At 59.3% G+C, this 15,237-nt stretch overlaps 4 protein-coding genes across 4 annotated transcripts; 3 read left to right on the top strand and 1 right to left on the bottom strand.

Annotated features, from left to right (window-relative positions):
• Window positions 1-345: 345 nt before the first annotated feature.
• On the top strand, window positions 346-2,372 carry LY79DRAFT_620917 (monooxygenase; the record flags this gene model as incomplete). Its single annotated transcript, XM_060562058.1, has 4 exons — window positions 346-532; window positions 614-1,636; window positions 1,712-2,031; window positions 2,123-2,372. The coding sequence occupies 4 exons, from the start codon at window positions 346-348 to the stop codon at window positions 2,237-2,239; spliced, it is 1,647 nt and encodes a 548-aa protein (XP_060420569.1). The 3' UTR covers window positions 2,240-2,372.
• Window positions 2,373-2,945: 573 nt separating this feature from the next.
• On the top strand, window positions 2,946-5,663 carry LY79DRAFT_676045 (fungal-specific transcription factor domain-containing protein; the record flags this gene model as incomplete). The annotated part of the gene is made up of 6 exons (XM_060564462.1): window positions 2,946-3,130; window positions 3,196-4,221; window positions 4,332-4,742; window positions 4,847-5,094; window positions 5,187-5,387; window positions 5,467-5,663. The coding sequence occupies 6 exons, from the start codon at window positions 2,946-2,948 to the stop codon at window positions 5,628-5,630; spliced, it is 2,235 nt and encodes a 744-aa protein (XP_060420568.1). The 3' UTR covers window positions 5,631-5,663.
• A 44-nt stretch (window positions 5,664-5,707) lies between these two features.
• Window positions 5,708-7,556, bottom strand: LY79DRAFT_503781 (cytochrome P450; the record flags this gene model as incomplete). Its single annotated transcript, XM_060553435.1, has 3 exons — window positions 5,708-5,932; window positions 6,060-7,250; window positions 7,308-7,556. The coding sequence occupies 3 exons, from the start codon at window positions 7,554-7,556 to the stop codon at window positions 5,708-5,710; spliced, it is 1,665 nt and encodes a 554-aa protein (XP_060420567.1).
• A 2,041-nt stretch (window positions 7,557-9,597) lies between these two features.
• On the top strand, window positions 9,598-12,507 carry LY79DRAFT_476514 (uncharacterized protein; the record flags this gene model as incomplete). The annotated part of the gene is made up of 2 exons (XM_060553238.1): window positions 9,598-11,164; window positions 11,219-12,507. Coding segments are annotated over 2 exons (2,856 nt in total), but the record flags the coding sequence as incomplete, so codon positions are not given.
• Between the last annotated feature and the right edge of the window lie 2,730 nt (window positions 12,508-15,237).

The raw sequence follows: 15,237 nt of genomic DNA, 5'->3' as shown, positions 1-15,237 counted from the left end.
GTCAACAGCTTTGTCGGGATGGTTCCGACCCTCAGCGCCAATAGGAACGCTTCCGCACACGTTTCAACGTCCGTTTACGGAAAGCACCCGAGCCCGTGTTATAGCTGCGTACGGAGTGAATTAGAGCTCGCGTCACAAATGGGACGGGGAAGAAACCGCGGCGTTTGAATATATTGGAGAGTTTACTTGGGATCTTTCTGCTACTTGGTATTTATTGAAATTTGTGCCCCGCGGTTTTCGCACAAACAAATGCAAATGTAATCACGTCTCGATTCTCAGCATCTTCTCCATATCCATACCGCCACAACTACGCACGCATTCCTACCAACCGACAACATCCCGAGTATGGCGCGGTACGTTGAGGCCGGAAAGGACGAGAAGGTGACTTACAGCCAGTTCGCCTGTGTCGGAAGCGGTTTCGCGGGCATCGGTACGGGCGCGCAGCTGAAGCGGTGGTACGGCATTGAGGACATCCAGTTCTTCGAGCGGCACCACACGCTGGGCGGGACGTGGTTCATCAACAAGTACCCAGGTAGGGGACAGCCTATCTTCATCAGCTTTGACATGGTGTTTCCCCCAAGAACGACTGACATTTACAGCCCCCGTCGTCTAGGGTGCGCCTGCGATGTCCCCAGCGCGCTGTACAGCTTCTCGTTCGAGTCCAACCCCGACTGGAGCAGGGTCCTGCCGACCTACTCGGAGCTCTGGAACTACCTCAACCGGGTCGCCCACAAGTACGACCTGGTTAGGAAGATGGCCTTCAACGTCTCGGTCGAGCGCTGCGAATGGGTCGAGGAGCGGGCGAGGTGGCGCATGGCCATCCGCCATCTCAAGTCGGGGGCCGTCTACTTCCACGAGTGTCAGTTTCTATTTGTCGGAACGGGCGCCCTGGTGACCCCCAACGAGATCGATGTGCCGGGCGCCGAGACCTTCAAGGGCGTCATCTGCCACACCGGCAAGTGGAGGCCGGACATCGACCTCGAGGGGAAGAGAGTGGTGCTCTTCGGCAACGGCTGCACCGCGGCCCAGGTCGTCCCGTCCATCGTCCACAAGGTCAAGTCCCTGACGCAGATCATCCGGTCGAAGCATTGGATCTACCCGCCCATCGACAGGAAGGTACCGGACTTTGTCCGCTTCGTCGTGAATCGCATCCCCGGCATGACGACCTTGCAGCGGTTCGGCGTCTTCGCCATAGCCGAGTACGCCTTCCTAGGGTTCCCGCTGACGAGGGCTGGCAAGATGTTCCGCGAGCAGCAGCAGCGGATCACCGAGGGCTACATGCGGGCTACGGCGCCCGAGAAATACCACGACCTGCTGATCCCGGACTTCGAGGTCGGCTGCAAGCGGCGCATCTTCGACGCCGGGTACCTCGAGAGCCTCCACGCCGACAACATGACGCTGACGAACGACAAGCCGTTGGAGATCGTGCCGGAGGGCGTGCGGACGGACAAGGGGCTGATCGAGGCCGATGTCATCATCATGGCCATCGGCTACCACACCAACGAGTTCGCGGCCGGCATCGACATCGTCGGGCGCCGCGGCGAGACCTTGCAGAGGCACTGGGAATCCTTCGGCGGGCCTATGGCCTACCTTGGTTCAGCGCTGAGCGGGTTCCCCAACTTCGTCCTGCTCTTAGGTGAGTACAGGGCCCGTCCCCTGCATTCTTTGGGAAGTCGAACGCGGACTGAATAGGACACACACGCCCCTCCAGGCCCCAACGTCGTGACGGGACACACGTCGGCCATCATGGCCCTGGAGAACAACATCAACTACTCGCTGCGCGTATTCAAGCCGGTGCTGGAGGGCCGCGCGGCCAGGGCGGAGGTGAGGCGCGAGGCGGAGGAGGACTACACGGACGAGATGCAGAACGCGCTGCAGAAGACGGTCTGGAACTCGGGCTGCCGCAGCTGGTACTTTATCGAGGGAGAAGACGGCAGCTTGAAGAAGTGGAACGCCATGGGCTACCCCTACTCTCAGGCGTACTTCTGGTACCGCTGCCTGTTCCCCATCTACTCGCACTGGGAGTATGCTGTAAGTTGGTCCCCTGTCCCCCCGCGCGTGCCGTCGCCGAGGATGATCGACGTCGGCAATGATGGCGATCTGTGCTGACTGAACGTGACAGGGACCGGCCACGATGGTTTCCTCGATTCGGAAGCGATGGCCTAGCGACTGGCTTCTTATCGTCCTTCTCGCGGCGACCGGGCTGGCGGCTTGGGGTTATTTGGGCAGGCAGGGGTAGGGGTTGGCTGTGAATAACGCTTAGACGGATGTTGGCGTCCATTTTCTCCCGTCGTGTTCATATGTTCTGTGGTATCCGAAGCGTCCAGGATCGGCATGAAGTGGGTTTTTTCTTTTTGTGTTTTCGCTTCACGCCACTCTGCCGGATGTATATAACACAACTCCGAAGAGACTTGGATTAGTACATATTTCCTTACTTGAGGTTGCTGAGCGCACGGTCAAGAAAGTCTTGTATTGATTGTTTCGGCTTGCTCACAGTCGCCGCTGTTGCGTGTAAGATCTTTTTATTTTGACATCGACTCGCCTCATGACCCACGTCGCAACTAGTGAGACGCAGAAAACACGACTTACCTGCGAGCTCGACACTGGTGAGACATGTGCGCGCCGCTGAGCTAGACTACTAGAGACCATGGTGAGCTGGGGGGGAGGAGCTTCTCACGTTCCGTGTCCGTTGGGTGAATTCGTCGTCCGATCTATAACAATATTGAAAAAAGACCATGTCCGTGGACTTAGCAGTAACTCCCCCAACCCCGCACTGACGGCCGTCCACGATACTCCTGTTTCAGTTCTCAGCTGATTAGCCAAGTGACTCTAGACAGAGAGCTCCGCGGGCAGTAGACAAGTATGTGTCATGCCTGGGTTGCTTGCTCTGCTCCCATCCGGAACCTTTCCGACGCTGCACGGCAGAAGGACGCCGTTTTCTCGCGATGCCGCCCGAGCTACAGGAACGTCAACGTCGTCGAAAGATTGCACTGGCATGTGAGCCGTGCCGGGAGCGGAAGGCCCGTTGCGACGGCGGCAAGCCCATCTGCTCAACCTGCCAGCGCAGGTCTCTGGACCTGGAGCAATGTGTCTACAAGGCCGGCAACGCGAGGACCGCGTGTAGTGATGAGTGAGTGAGCCCTTCACTGCTCTTGAGAATGGCTGCCTGTCCGGGTTCACGCTGACCTCCCGCAGTTACACAAAGACTCTTCATGAGCGCATCCGCAAGTTGGAGCAAGCCTGCATAGCCCATGGCATTGACATCACCACGCTCGAGACCACTGAGCCGGGCCCTCACTCGCTGTTGGATAAGCACTCCTCTCCGGCCCGCGAGCCCGGCCTGGTGGATGCGCCGGGGATGATGGATCAATCGCCGGTCCAGCTACCTTCGCCATATTCAGGCATCGGCATGGAGCACTCCGGCGAACCTAGGAGAGTGACGGCCATGGGCACTATCTTTGCCGAAGACAAGCTCGAAGACACACCGGACCACGCGGAAGACGACTTTTACGGCAGCTCCTCGGCCGTGTCCTTTTTGAAGGAGGCCTACAGCGCGATGAATCCGCTCCTCTCGAGAGCCGAACCCTCCTCCCTGTTCAGGAACCACCAGCAGGCCGCGCCGGTGCCCGACCGGTTGCCCTTTGCCGACTTTGACAAGTTCCTCCTCCCACCCCGGCCGTTCGCCGATCACCTCATCCAGATCTACTTCCGCAGGATCCACTACCTCTACCCGGTCTTCCACTGGCCGGCCTTCGAGCACGGGTACCAGACCCTCTGGCGGCCCGCCACGGCCGCCGACGCCGACGCCGCCGCGAACCGGTTCCGCGGCGTCGGCCTGGGCAGCTCCCCCGGCGCCGACGCCCGGACCATCGTCTTCCACGGCGCGCTCAACTCCATGTTCGCCCTCGCGTGCAACTACGCGGACCTGACGCCCTCCGAGAAGGCCAAGGGCATCGAGGTCTTTCTGCTCCGTAGCCGGCAGTACTTCGGTATCGAACTGCTGGAAAAGAACAACCTAGGCGTCGTGCAGACGCTGCTCCTCTGCGGCCTTATGATGCAGGCGACACCCTTCCCGGACCGGTGCTGGAATGCCATCGGCATAGCGTGCCGTGTCGCCCAGGGGCTTGGCCTCCACATGGAGGCGGCCCGGCAGCCCGGGAACGCGACGTTGGAGAAGGAGATCCGGCGACGGACGTGGCAAGGATGCGTTATCATGGACACGTGAGTCTTTTCGGTAGACATGCCGTGGGGGAAAGGAAAAAAAGAAAAGAAAAATAGAGTCTCGAAAGGAAAAGAAAAAAGAAGAAAAAATACAACTAACCGAAAACCAGTCTCGTGAGCATGACGTATGGCCGGCCGACCGTGGCCGCCTGCCTTGCCATGAACGACCTGCTGCCACGGCCGCAGTCCATGACCGAGACGGACGCCGAGAAAGTGAGGCTGCAATTCAACTCGCAAAGCTTCAAGCTGAGCCTGGTGCTGGAAGACATACTGTGCAAGATATACCAGCCCTGGCGGAGCTGCCAGCAAAACGAGCGGCTCCGCAGCCCCGGCAGCGCGACGGCGGCGGCGGACGGGATGCCGAGCCTCGACGCCATCGTCGAGCTCGATACACGACTGGACGACTTTGAGAGGGCGGTGCCGCGCTTCCTGTCGTGGCAGTCCGTGTCGCCGTCGGAGGGACTGCTGGCCCCGGAAGACCCGAAAACCATTGCCATACAGAAGCACGTGCTTCAAGCGAGGTCGGTTTGCCGAAAAACAACCCCTCCTCCTTGTCTTTTCTTTTCTTTTCTTTTTTCTCTCTCTCTCTTTCTCTCTCATATGTGCTGAGCCTGCCGAAACCTAGGTTCCTCTACGTGCGTCTCACGCTACACCGGCCGGTTCTGACCAAGCTCTCGGCGGCCTTTGCCAGACCTCGCCAGGAACCCGACCTCGGCGAGCCCGCGCCGAGAAATTCGCCAGACAAGGGCCTCCGAGCCCCTTTTACAACCGAGTGCGCCAGGGTATGCGTGGACACGGCCTCCCAGCTCATCTCCTTGGTAAATGGCTCCTACCAGACCGACACGACGGGGGCGTGGTGGTGGAACAGCTTATGTGAGGAACCATCCCTCCTCTCGACTTCCCCCAAATGGGGTTAGTCCTTGATTTACATGATACATGGCGTCACGGCAGCTGACAGCTCGCAGACGCCTGCACCGCCGGCCTGGTCCTCATCGTCTGCCGCATATACCCGCCTCTCTGGGCGCGGCTGGATCACGCCGTTGTCGCGGCCTCCTGGGAGCATTGCCAGGAGATCCTCAAGAGCATCGCCAACGTCAGCGTCTCCGCCCTCAAGTCGCTGGACCTGCTCCGGAAGATCGACATGGCCGTCACGCAGCTGCTGACAGGTGAGTCACGCCATGGGAAGAGAGCGCTCGACGGGGACAGTTCGGTGGAACCAATGTTGATTATTTATTTGATTTTTAGTACGAGAGCCGTCGGGCGAGCACATCGACCCGAGTCTCTGCGCGGACGTGACGGGGAGCTGGTCTTCCCCGGGAGATATTGACGTGTCGCTCCTCTTAGACCCCGATCCCCTGTCACTTTTTCGCGGGTGGGAGATGCCGGGCTTCGAGTCGTTTAACCCCTGAATCCGAAGAAGAAAAAAAAAAAGTCGGGAACGCAGGCCATGTACACGATGAATTAAGGATGACACCAAAGCACTTTATTATAGATGCTTGAATAGGCGGTTGGTAAACCTACACATTTCGCTCCCGAGTTCCACTCGGGAGCCGTCCTCATCTCGGAACAATTTCGCGTGCTCCAGAACCCCGGCGGCTTCCGCTTCGCGTAGGATGAGCGCTTTGTAGGCGGGGCTGCGCATCGTGACCTTGACAGGGAACGGCTCGCCGGCCGCATCCAGGTTCAGTATGTGGCTGTTGTAGGGGCCGTTCTGGGAACCGTTGGTGAGCTCGGGGTCGGGTTACGGCGTAGGAGACGGGCAACAGGAAACAGGGTGAAAAAAAAAGAAAGGAAAAAAAAAAAAAGACAAGATCAAAACCAAACAAAAAAAGACTTACGGGTTTGTAGTCGACACACTGGGCTAGCCTGGCGATGTTGAGAAACAGGCTGCGCTGGGCCAAGCGGTAGCCCACGCAGATGCGGCGGCCGCCGCCAAAGGCCCATAGGCCGTGCGCGATGTCCGTTTCGTGGCCGTCGAGCCAACGCTCGGGCACGAAGTCCTCGGGTGCCTCGCACTCGTAGCTCACGGCAGGCCCGTTGATTGTGAAGCCGGTGCCGGCCGGGAAGTAGTAGCCCTCGAACTCGATGTCCTGCGTCGCCGTGTGGTCCGGGGTGAGGGGGAAGATGGGCCGCCAGCGCAGGACCTCCTTGGCCATGGCGCAGATGTAGCGCAGTTCGTCCATGTCGGCGAGGGTGGGCAGCCGGGCGTGCTCACCGACACCGCAGACGCGGTCCACCTCGTCGCGGGCCTTGACGAACACGTCGGGGTACTCGAGCGCCGCCATGGTCATGATGTTGAGCGCCTCCCTGGTCGTGTCGCTGCCGGCCTCGATGAGCGACATGGCGACGTACATGCCCTCGTCGTGGCTGCCTCTGTACCGCGTGTCCGGGTTCAGCAGGACGTCGCGGACAAAGGACGGCGGGGCTGTGCCGTTCTCGACCTTTTCCTTGATGGGGTTGTACCACCTGCTGTACAGGTCGTAGTTCCAGTCACCCACCTCCTTCCAGTGGGGGCGCCAGATCTGCAGGAACCGTGGCAGTCTGGCGAGGTCCGGGAACCAGTCGACGACGCTGGTGCCAATGCTCCCGACGAAGAAGGTCACGGCGTTCTGCATCTCAACGAGCTCCTCGGGCGTCTTGACCATGCGCTCCCCGAGGGCGATGCGGTGGATGACCGAGTTGGCATATCGGTAGTGGTGCCTGTACCACGCGCCGGGCCGGATGACGTACTCGGCCATCATCTGCGTGCTCTCGAGCTCCTGCCACTCGCCGTACTGCCGGAGCGCCGTGCCGCTGAGCAGGCTATGCATCACGCGCCGCGGCTCAGTCCACTGCTCCTGGGGCAGGACCAGCGACTTGAGGCCGCGGCCGACGAGGGTGTTGGAGATGGGCATCGGAGCGCGCGTGTTGGTCTGGCTGCTCCGCTTGGCGATGATCTCGGACACGACGCGGCTGCTGTTGAGGAAGACCCAGGTCTTGGAGCCCAGGTGGAAGGTTGCCATCTCGCCGTATTGCGACAGGGAGTGCAGCTGGGAGCAGGTGAGCGGGCGAATTCAGCAGTGACAAACGGGGAAGGAAGAGCGTACGGTTCTGTTGAACGGGTCGTCCTTGGCGTCCGTGACTTGTAGGAGATTGCCTAAGAGAGGGAGGCTCGGGGGGCCAGGAGGGAGACGGGGCCATTCTCCATTCTTTGCCCTCCTCTTACCTACCGGCTTGAAATATTCCTGCAGGGACACGGCCGCGATGATCAGTACGGTAACAACCAGAACCGTTCTGATGGCACCAGAGTACTCCTGCTGGAGCTTTGCCAGGCTGTCGTTTAGTGGAATTATCATGGCGATGGGTGTAGGCGTAGCCAGATACGAAGGCCAAGGCCTGTTTTCAATCCGACCATGCACACTTTGTCCATACTTGTGTTTTTCATACGTACGCGTCCAGGAGACCCCGTGCGCCTGAGAGTGCGTAAAGCGTGGGTGCGGTCGGAACGATCCCGACATGTTAGTTTTTGGCCTTCTGTCGGAGCCAGTTCCGGGACAATGCGGCCACATACGCACATACCAGCGACATGTCGGAAGGGATCTGACTGTTTCAGAAACAAATGCCATAATTGGCAAGTGGGAGGAAGCTTGAAGAAAGAGCCGTGGGAGTCAACATGGTTAGTCATCCCTGGCCGGCACGGCGCCCTCTCGTGGGAAGGGGGTGGAGGCGAGTGGTTCGGAGCGGTTCCGCAGTATTTGCGGACCGTCGCCGGGTCGTCCGTAGCCGTCAACCGGCATAACCGGATCTGTTATGGAGGCGCGGACGGCGAGGCGAGAAACGAACCCCTCCCCTCCCCCCCTTTATCCCCAAACTCAAACGAAGACGAATCGCGATCGATCGTGTGAGGGACCATGGCTTGGCTCAGGCCGCCATGCAGCCGCAGTAATATTCGCACCCTTCTGCCAAAATATTTTCTGGCGCCATCGCGATACGCGACCTGCCTCAGTGTCCCATTGTGTGGCTCTCGCACGGCAGCCGCGGCCGCGACCAATCAAGAGCGGTTAGCGAAATCCCAGCTGTGGCGTTGGGCGATGAGAGGTTTGGCACGGGCAGGCAGCTAATCTCGCACGACACAGCAGAGCGATTGTCGGAGTGGTTACACGTGTTGCCGCAGGTGACCTGGACGGGCAAGCTGCAGTAGAGCTGCAGCTGCGACGTGAAATCCCTGCTTGTTTCTATCTCTCTGAATCTTTCGTCGGCATTGCGAAGGCAGCGAGCGTCAGAAGGGTTGGGCCAAGAGTGTACTCGATACAATGCAGGGCATCTGCGACTGAATGATAACCGGAAGTCAAGGCGCATTCTGTGTCGTGTCTCGTCAGCATAGGTGCGACCTTGACCACGTCTCACGATGACGGGAAAAAGAAATATTCGGGGAAGAGGCGGTAAAGATGTGCTGGCAACCAAGTGCGGGGGGAGACGAGTCGGGTTGCTCCCCACGCAGCATGTCGGGGTCTATGACACTCGTACAATAGTGTATTCGTACGTTACTGCAACACACAGGTAGCACACGGGAAAAGAACAAGACGAGTGTGTGAATGGCGACGGTGGTCGTCTGCACAAGCTGAGGTTGGATTGCGAGGTAAGGAGGGGAGAGGAGAGGGATCCGCAATTTGACAGGGTCCCATGGTTAAACAGACAGACGTGCAGTAGGTAGGTAATTGCCTGCCTTACCTACACCTTACCTACCTACCAGGTTAGATACCTAGTTGGTAGCGATGTACCTACTGCCCATGTACAAGTACCAAGTATCCGAACCCTGACCATGTATGTACCTTGCAATGTACCTAGGTGGCTCGTTTCTCTGGGCCAATCCTCGTCGGTTCTCGTCCCAACTGCTATCAGAGACAGCTCGCCTCACCTTGCTTCACCTCGTCTTAATGGACAAGGGGGCCGCTAGGTGGCCCCGCCACCCTTCTGCTGCCTCTGGCTCTCTACTCATCTGTCGAGCCAGGACGGGTTTAGCCTGTCTTCGTGGGTGCCCAGCGCCCATCGTCCCAGATGGTTCCCCCCCAGCCACCCCTTCTCTGCCCAGTTCTGCCCCCTCCCCCGTTCAGCCAATCTTTGGGGGAGACCCCCGGGATATAGCTTCATGGCTTGTCCCGCCTAGGTAGTCGCTTATTCTTGAAAAACAAAACAATAACATCACCAGGTTATTGTCTGCGTAAGGCTTCCCACCACACCCCCCCCAGCCTTGCCATTAATCATCTGAGAAAAAACACAGAACCCCTCCCAACGCGCCGACGACACCCCACACCGTCGTCAATCCCGTCAGTTCCATCGCGCGTGCACTTCACGACAAATGCGCATCGCAGGGTTCGATACGCCCTTGCCATCATGATGCGAGATCCGCGTCGCCGGAGCCCCGAGAGCTCTCGGCGGCGAAGAAGAGACCGCCGTGATTCTCGTGAGCAGCTGGCCGCCGCCGCCGCCACCACCACCACCACCCTTTCCCCCATCCCCGGCCCGTCGCAGCAATACCAACAACTACAACAACAACAACAGCCGCTCCCCCACATGTACTCTCAATCGCAATACCCTCAGTCTTACGCTGACCCTCAGAGATACCCCGAACCCGAGAGATACTCAGCCCGTCTCGAGAGATACGACGACCCTCAGAGATACACCCACCCTCAACCACAATCATACCCTCACCCCGAGCAATACCCTCCAACAGAGGTCTTTGTGAATCCTCTAGGCTATACCGAACAGCAGCCATATGTCGAGCCCCAGACATACCAACAACCTCGCGAACCCGAGACGATGCGCCCCCGCGGTGGCTCTAGCTCATCCTCATCCTCCTCTACCTCATCCTCCCTCCTTAACATCTCAGCCAAGAGCCCCAAATTCGGCGGAGTTTTTAGCACATTCTTCAGGGCGCCTTCGGAGCAGCGCAAACACCGTCGCCGGAAGAAGCAGAAGGCCCGCATCCTGTCCTTCGGCAATTCCTCTTCATCCTCGGTGAACTCCGATATGGCCTATGGCCGCGGCTATGTTGACCGCGACAAGAGCCAGCGCGCTAGCCCAATGCCCCAAGGCCGCCCGAGCCCTGCGCTACACCGCGCCGATGCTGTTGACGCCTCTCACCGGCCGCCCCTGGCCCCTCGGGACAAGACGGACGAAGAAATCCTCAACATTGGCCGCCAGCTGCAAGACATAGCCAGAAAGCAGAACCAGGCTGACCTGAAAGCTGCCTCCAAGTCTCGCACGTCCCAGGTCGCTGGAGTCGCTGGAGCCGCAGCCGCCGCCGCCGCCTTCGGCCATTTCCGCCCCAAGAGCAAGACTGACAGCAAAGCTCGGGGATCTGCTACCTCGAAACCTAATCAAACCGCCTCATCCTCGGATGATGACTGGGAGTCGGCCTCCGAGGATGAGTCTACCACGGACGAATCGGACAACGGCCTGGCCTACGGCTCCGTCTTCAAGCCGCCCAAGTCGGCTAGAATCTCATCCGAGTCTCCAGAGCAGATCAAGCCGCCCGAGCGGAGGAGTACCATTGTAGACCCGCGTCTTTTTGGTCCAGTCAACTCTCTTCGTGGGGCTGTCAAGAGTCCCTGCGGCTTCGGCGAAGAAGACCCACGTTCCGCTGGCTCTTCTCGCCGCCATCACGAGGAGACGATAGCACAGGTCGAACTTCCCAAGAGCGGGAAGCAGCCGATGCAACGCATCTACCCCGTACCGACCTCAGACCCGGATAGGTTTGACTACGACCGTGGCTCCGTAGTTTCATCTCGCCAGGATCTCCCGCAACGGGCTCGGCCGGAGCCAGTCCCCATCCAGCAGCCGATCCCCATTGTCCCCGTCTCGTCCAAGGTCTATGATGCGGAGAGGTTCGAGGAAGATGAGCGCACCAAACAACACCGGTCGCCGCCCAAGGGGAGGAGTGCCGCAGAGAACGCCATTGCTGGTGTAGGCTTCGCAGCCGCCGCCATTGGCGCGGCCAGGGCTTATAGCCGCAGAGACTCTGGCGATCGCAGTGAGCGTCGTGACGGCCCTCAAAGCGAAGCCTCAAAGCGGCGAGAAGGCCCCCACGATCCTCAGCAGAGCCGCCATAAGGATGAACCGGAACAGCTGATTAGGGTCGAACTGGAGGACCGCGAAACCCGCAAGCAAGATGACCCTCGCCGATCTCATCGGCGTAAAGACGCGGACGTAGTCGACGGACGAGACAAGAAACGCGTCGGCCGCTCTGATCCCGCCTATGAGGCTTTGAAGAGACGTGCGACCGAGCGTGATCCTCGCCCGGAAGTCTACAGATTGCCCCAAGGGGACGAGATCCGAGTCGAGTATGACCCCAACGATGACCGCCGGCCTCGTGAGGAACCCAAAGAACCTCGCCGGGAGGAACGTAAGACGGTAGCCGTAGATGTCCGCCGGGAGACAGGGCGGCCAGAGAGACCAACTGAGCTACCCCGGGATAAATATGGGGTGGAGCAACCCGATGCCCCCAGTACACAAGCCCCTATTGACCCTTTTCAGTTCCAGGTTGCTGATGATGCCTTTCAAACGCCCAAATACGCCACTCCGAAGAGACCTTTGACTCCGCAGGTCGTAACTGTCGACCGAGAGCCTAGCTTCGACAACTCTCCGCCAAGAAAGCCGGATTACTCGGAGTCGCGAATGAGCCGGAAGGATTCCTTCGAGCTCGAGCAGCGATTGGAACAGTACCAGCAAGCTGCCCAAGACCGTTCCCGCCCCCCTGGACCTCGCCGCCGTGGAGACTCAATCGAAGAGGAGGAGCGCGTCGCCAAGTCTATCTACGACGAGGCCAAGAACGCTACTGTGCCCATCGCCGCGGCTGCCGTCGCCGCCGCAATCGCCGCCGAAGCCGAGAGATCACGAAGGCATCGCCGTGACCAGGTTACCAAGGATGGCTCCCATGATGAATCCCAGGCCGTCAAGGATGCCGTCCAGGAGGAGGCTGACAGGTACTACCGCGAGACCGTCATTGCACGCAAGATTGCCAAGGAAGAAATGCGGTCCCGCAGTGCGTCTCCTCACGACGAATCCGTTGTCGGCAAGTGGCAGGAACACGACAATGGCCCCGAGGTCGTCACGATTGTGACGCCACCCGAGATGGAACACCACCACCACCATCAGGACAAGAGCCCGTACGACGCACCCAACGCCGATGTTCGCATCGATCATATCATCATTCCCGAAGAGCTTTCCCGCTTCAGCCTCCCTGGTCGCCAACTCGCAGCCGGCGAAGGACCGAAATTCCAGTCCCGCGATCCTTCTTGCGAGCGTGAACGACCGCTCCTGAACCTTGTCCTGCCTACACCTGTCGTCACGCCGCGACATACGCCGGCTCCTGACCAGCAGAAAGAGCCATCGTCGTCAAGCCAGAAGGAGGAGGCCCCTCAACCAAGACAAGTCAAGCCAGTCGGTGCTCCCTCATCCGACGTTGTACCGGCCACGGAGATTGTTTTGGGACCAAGAGGCGAGGCTATCGAAAGGCCAACAACGCCCACTGCCAAGTCGGTCACCTGGGGCGAGAACGAGACTAAGAGCTTCAATATCGAGAGCCCAGAGCCCCCCAAGAAGTCTGCCTCCAGTACTTCGAGCAAGTCGAAGAAGAAGAAGAAGCTGGGCAAAAGCTCACCGTGGGGCATCATCTCTGCGGCCGTTGGCACTGGAGCGGCGGCGGCAGCGGCAGCGGCAGCCCCTGATATGCGCGATCCCTTTGAGAGCAAGCCGGACGAGCATAGGGAGAGGCATAGCCCTCCCGAGTCGCCCAAATCTCGCGGGACCGAGCCCAACGCTGAGCCTACTGCCCCCCCTGCTTCCCACGAGCGTTCCAAGCCGTTCGAGGATGAACACGACTTGCCTCCAGCCCCCGGCCCCAAGCCGTCCAGCCCTCAAACCTCGAGGATGCCTGGCGCTTTTGCAGATGACATTGAATTTGCTTCTGTACTGGCTGCCGGTCTGCAAGACACTGGGTTTGACCCGAACATTGTCATTGATAATCCTACCTACATGCGCCGCGACAGCCCTCCAGGACAAAGCGAGCCGATGGTCTACCAGCAGCCCTTTGCCGAGACCGTGACTGATTTGGGCATCTACGGGTCTCAAGGGCCCGCCCCTGCGGATAGCGGGTTCGTCATTGGCGAGGTGCCAGAGACGCCGGCTGCCGAGAGGGAATTGGGAGACAATCATTTTACCGAGTCCCCCCGCGCACGAGAGCGCCGTGACAAGGGGAAGGTCAAGGAAACGCGTCTCGTGGAACAGGAGCCTCCTGTCGAGGACGTCGAATCCCCTAGGAAGCTCAGCAAGAAGGAAAAGCGCAAGCAGAAGGCTGCCAAGAGGCAAAGCATGGACGACGCGCCGGCCGATGAGACTTACGACACTCCCGTGGCTTCATCGCGATCAGCACCCACCCCCTCCTCAGAGACACCCCTTGATCATGAGAAGCCTCGTAGCTACTACGATGTTCCCGGAGCCACATCTCAAGATGCGCCGGTCTCCCTCAACGACTCCGGCCCTGTTTATGAAAGGCCGCATACTTACTATGGATATGGAGGCCCCCAGCCTACGCCGCTCTCTGGGTCGAATCCCTATTCGAATGCAGTTTCTGCTCACGATAGGCCGCACAGCTACTACGGCGCCCCTGAGATGACTTTGTGGAACGAGCCTGCCCCCATAGACGGGTCAGTTCCTCGTTACGAGAAGCCTAGTGCTTTCTATGATACCCCCCAGAGCCCCGAAACTGTCGTTGCGCCTGGCCCCAAGGATCGTGGCTTCCAGGACGTACCGAAGTGGGACTTGCCAGCCATCTCTGACGCGCCTCGTTCTTTTGGCGAAACTCTTGCCTCTGCGGCATCAGCATCCGAGACAGCTCCTGCTGACTACGAGCCAGCCGCTACTAGCAAGTCGAGCAAGAAGGAAAAGAAAAAGAGAAGCAAGTCATCAAAATCCGAAATCATTGTCGTACAAGAAGATGAGGATGAGCCGCCCAGTGAGCGATCTCTTCGCGATGAGACCGCCGCTTCCCGCGAAAAGCTACTAGAGAGCGAGCGATCCCATTCCAGCGGGCCTCAGGAGACTACTGAAGATGCGTGGGAAACGCTCGCGAAGAAGAAGAGATCCAAGAAGTCAAAGCAAAGCTCGGATGAATGGACCGACGTCGAGAAGCAGAGCGATTACACCCCCATGGTTGAGCGGAGCAGCACCCGCGATGACGACCTTGGAGAGTGGGACGATCTTCCGACCAAGTCTCAACGGGATCGCTTCAGATTCGAAGACCGGGATGTGAGCTCTGTGGTGTCCGACCCGTCGAGTCGTCGCGAGAAGTCGGACCGCCGCTCCAGAAGCAGTCGGCACGAAGACAAAGACACGAACTCCGTCATTGTCTCCGACCCCACAACCCGACGTGAGAAGTCTGACCGGAGATCCAAGAACATTGGTGACGAGGATCGGGATGCGAGCTCCGTGGTTTCTGACCCGTCGAGCCGCCGTGACAAATCCGAACGCCGGTCTTACAGCAGTCGACATGACGATCGAGATGTGGCCTCTGTTATCTCTGAACCCACTTCGCGGAGCGAAAAGTCGGAACGCCGTTCCAAGAGCCTTCGCGACGAAGAGAGGGACGCGGGCTTCGTAGTTTCCGACCGCTCGTCGAGACGTGACAAGTCAGACCGTCGCTCCAATGGCACTCGGCACGAGGACGGTGACGATGCCAAGTCAGTCGCGTCTGGAAGTTCTGGTCGTAAGAGACGGAGCGACGACCAGAAGAGCCCCAAAGAGGAGGAGAAGCGCAGTAGCGGCTTCTTCAACAGTCTCTTCAGAGGCGGCAACAACAAGGAGGTATCTGGCAAGGATGAGAAGTCGTCTTTTTTAGATAATGCCGGCACCCTTGGCGCGGGTGTCGGCTTGGCGGGCGCTGTGGCAGCTTTGGGCTCCCTGATGTCCCGCTCCAATGCCACTGAACCTCCTCAAATGGAAGAGTCGGTCGACATTCCTCGATCTCGGGAAAGGTCT

This window comes from Colletotrichum navitas (genome assembly GCF_030913465.1).
Source record: "Colletotrichum navitas strain CBS 125086 chromosome Unknown LY79scaffold_1, whole genome shotgun sequence".
NCBI lineage: Eukaryota > Fungi > Ascomycota > Sordariomycetes > Glomerellales > Glomerellaceae > Colletotrichum > Colletotrichum navitas.
The sequence above is the reverse complement of the archived record's forward strand: the minus strand, read 5'-3'. Positions and strand labels throughout refer to the sequence as shown.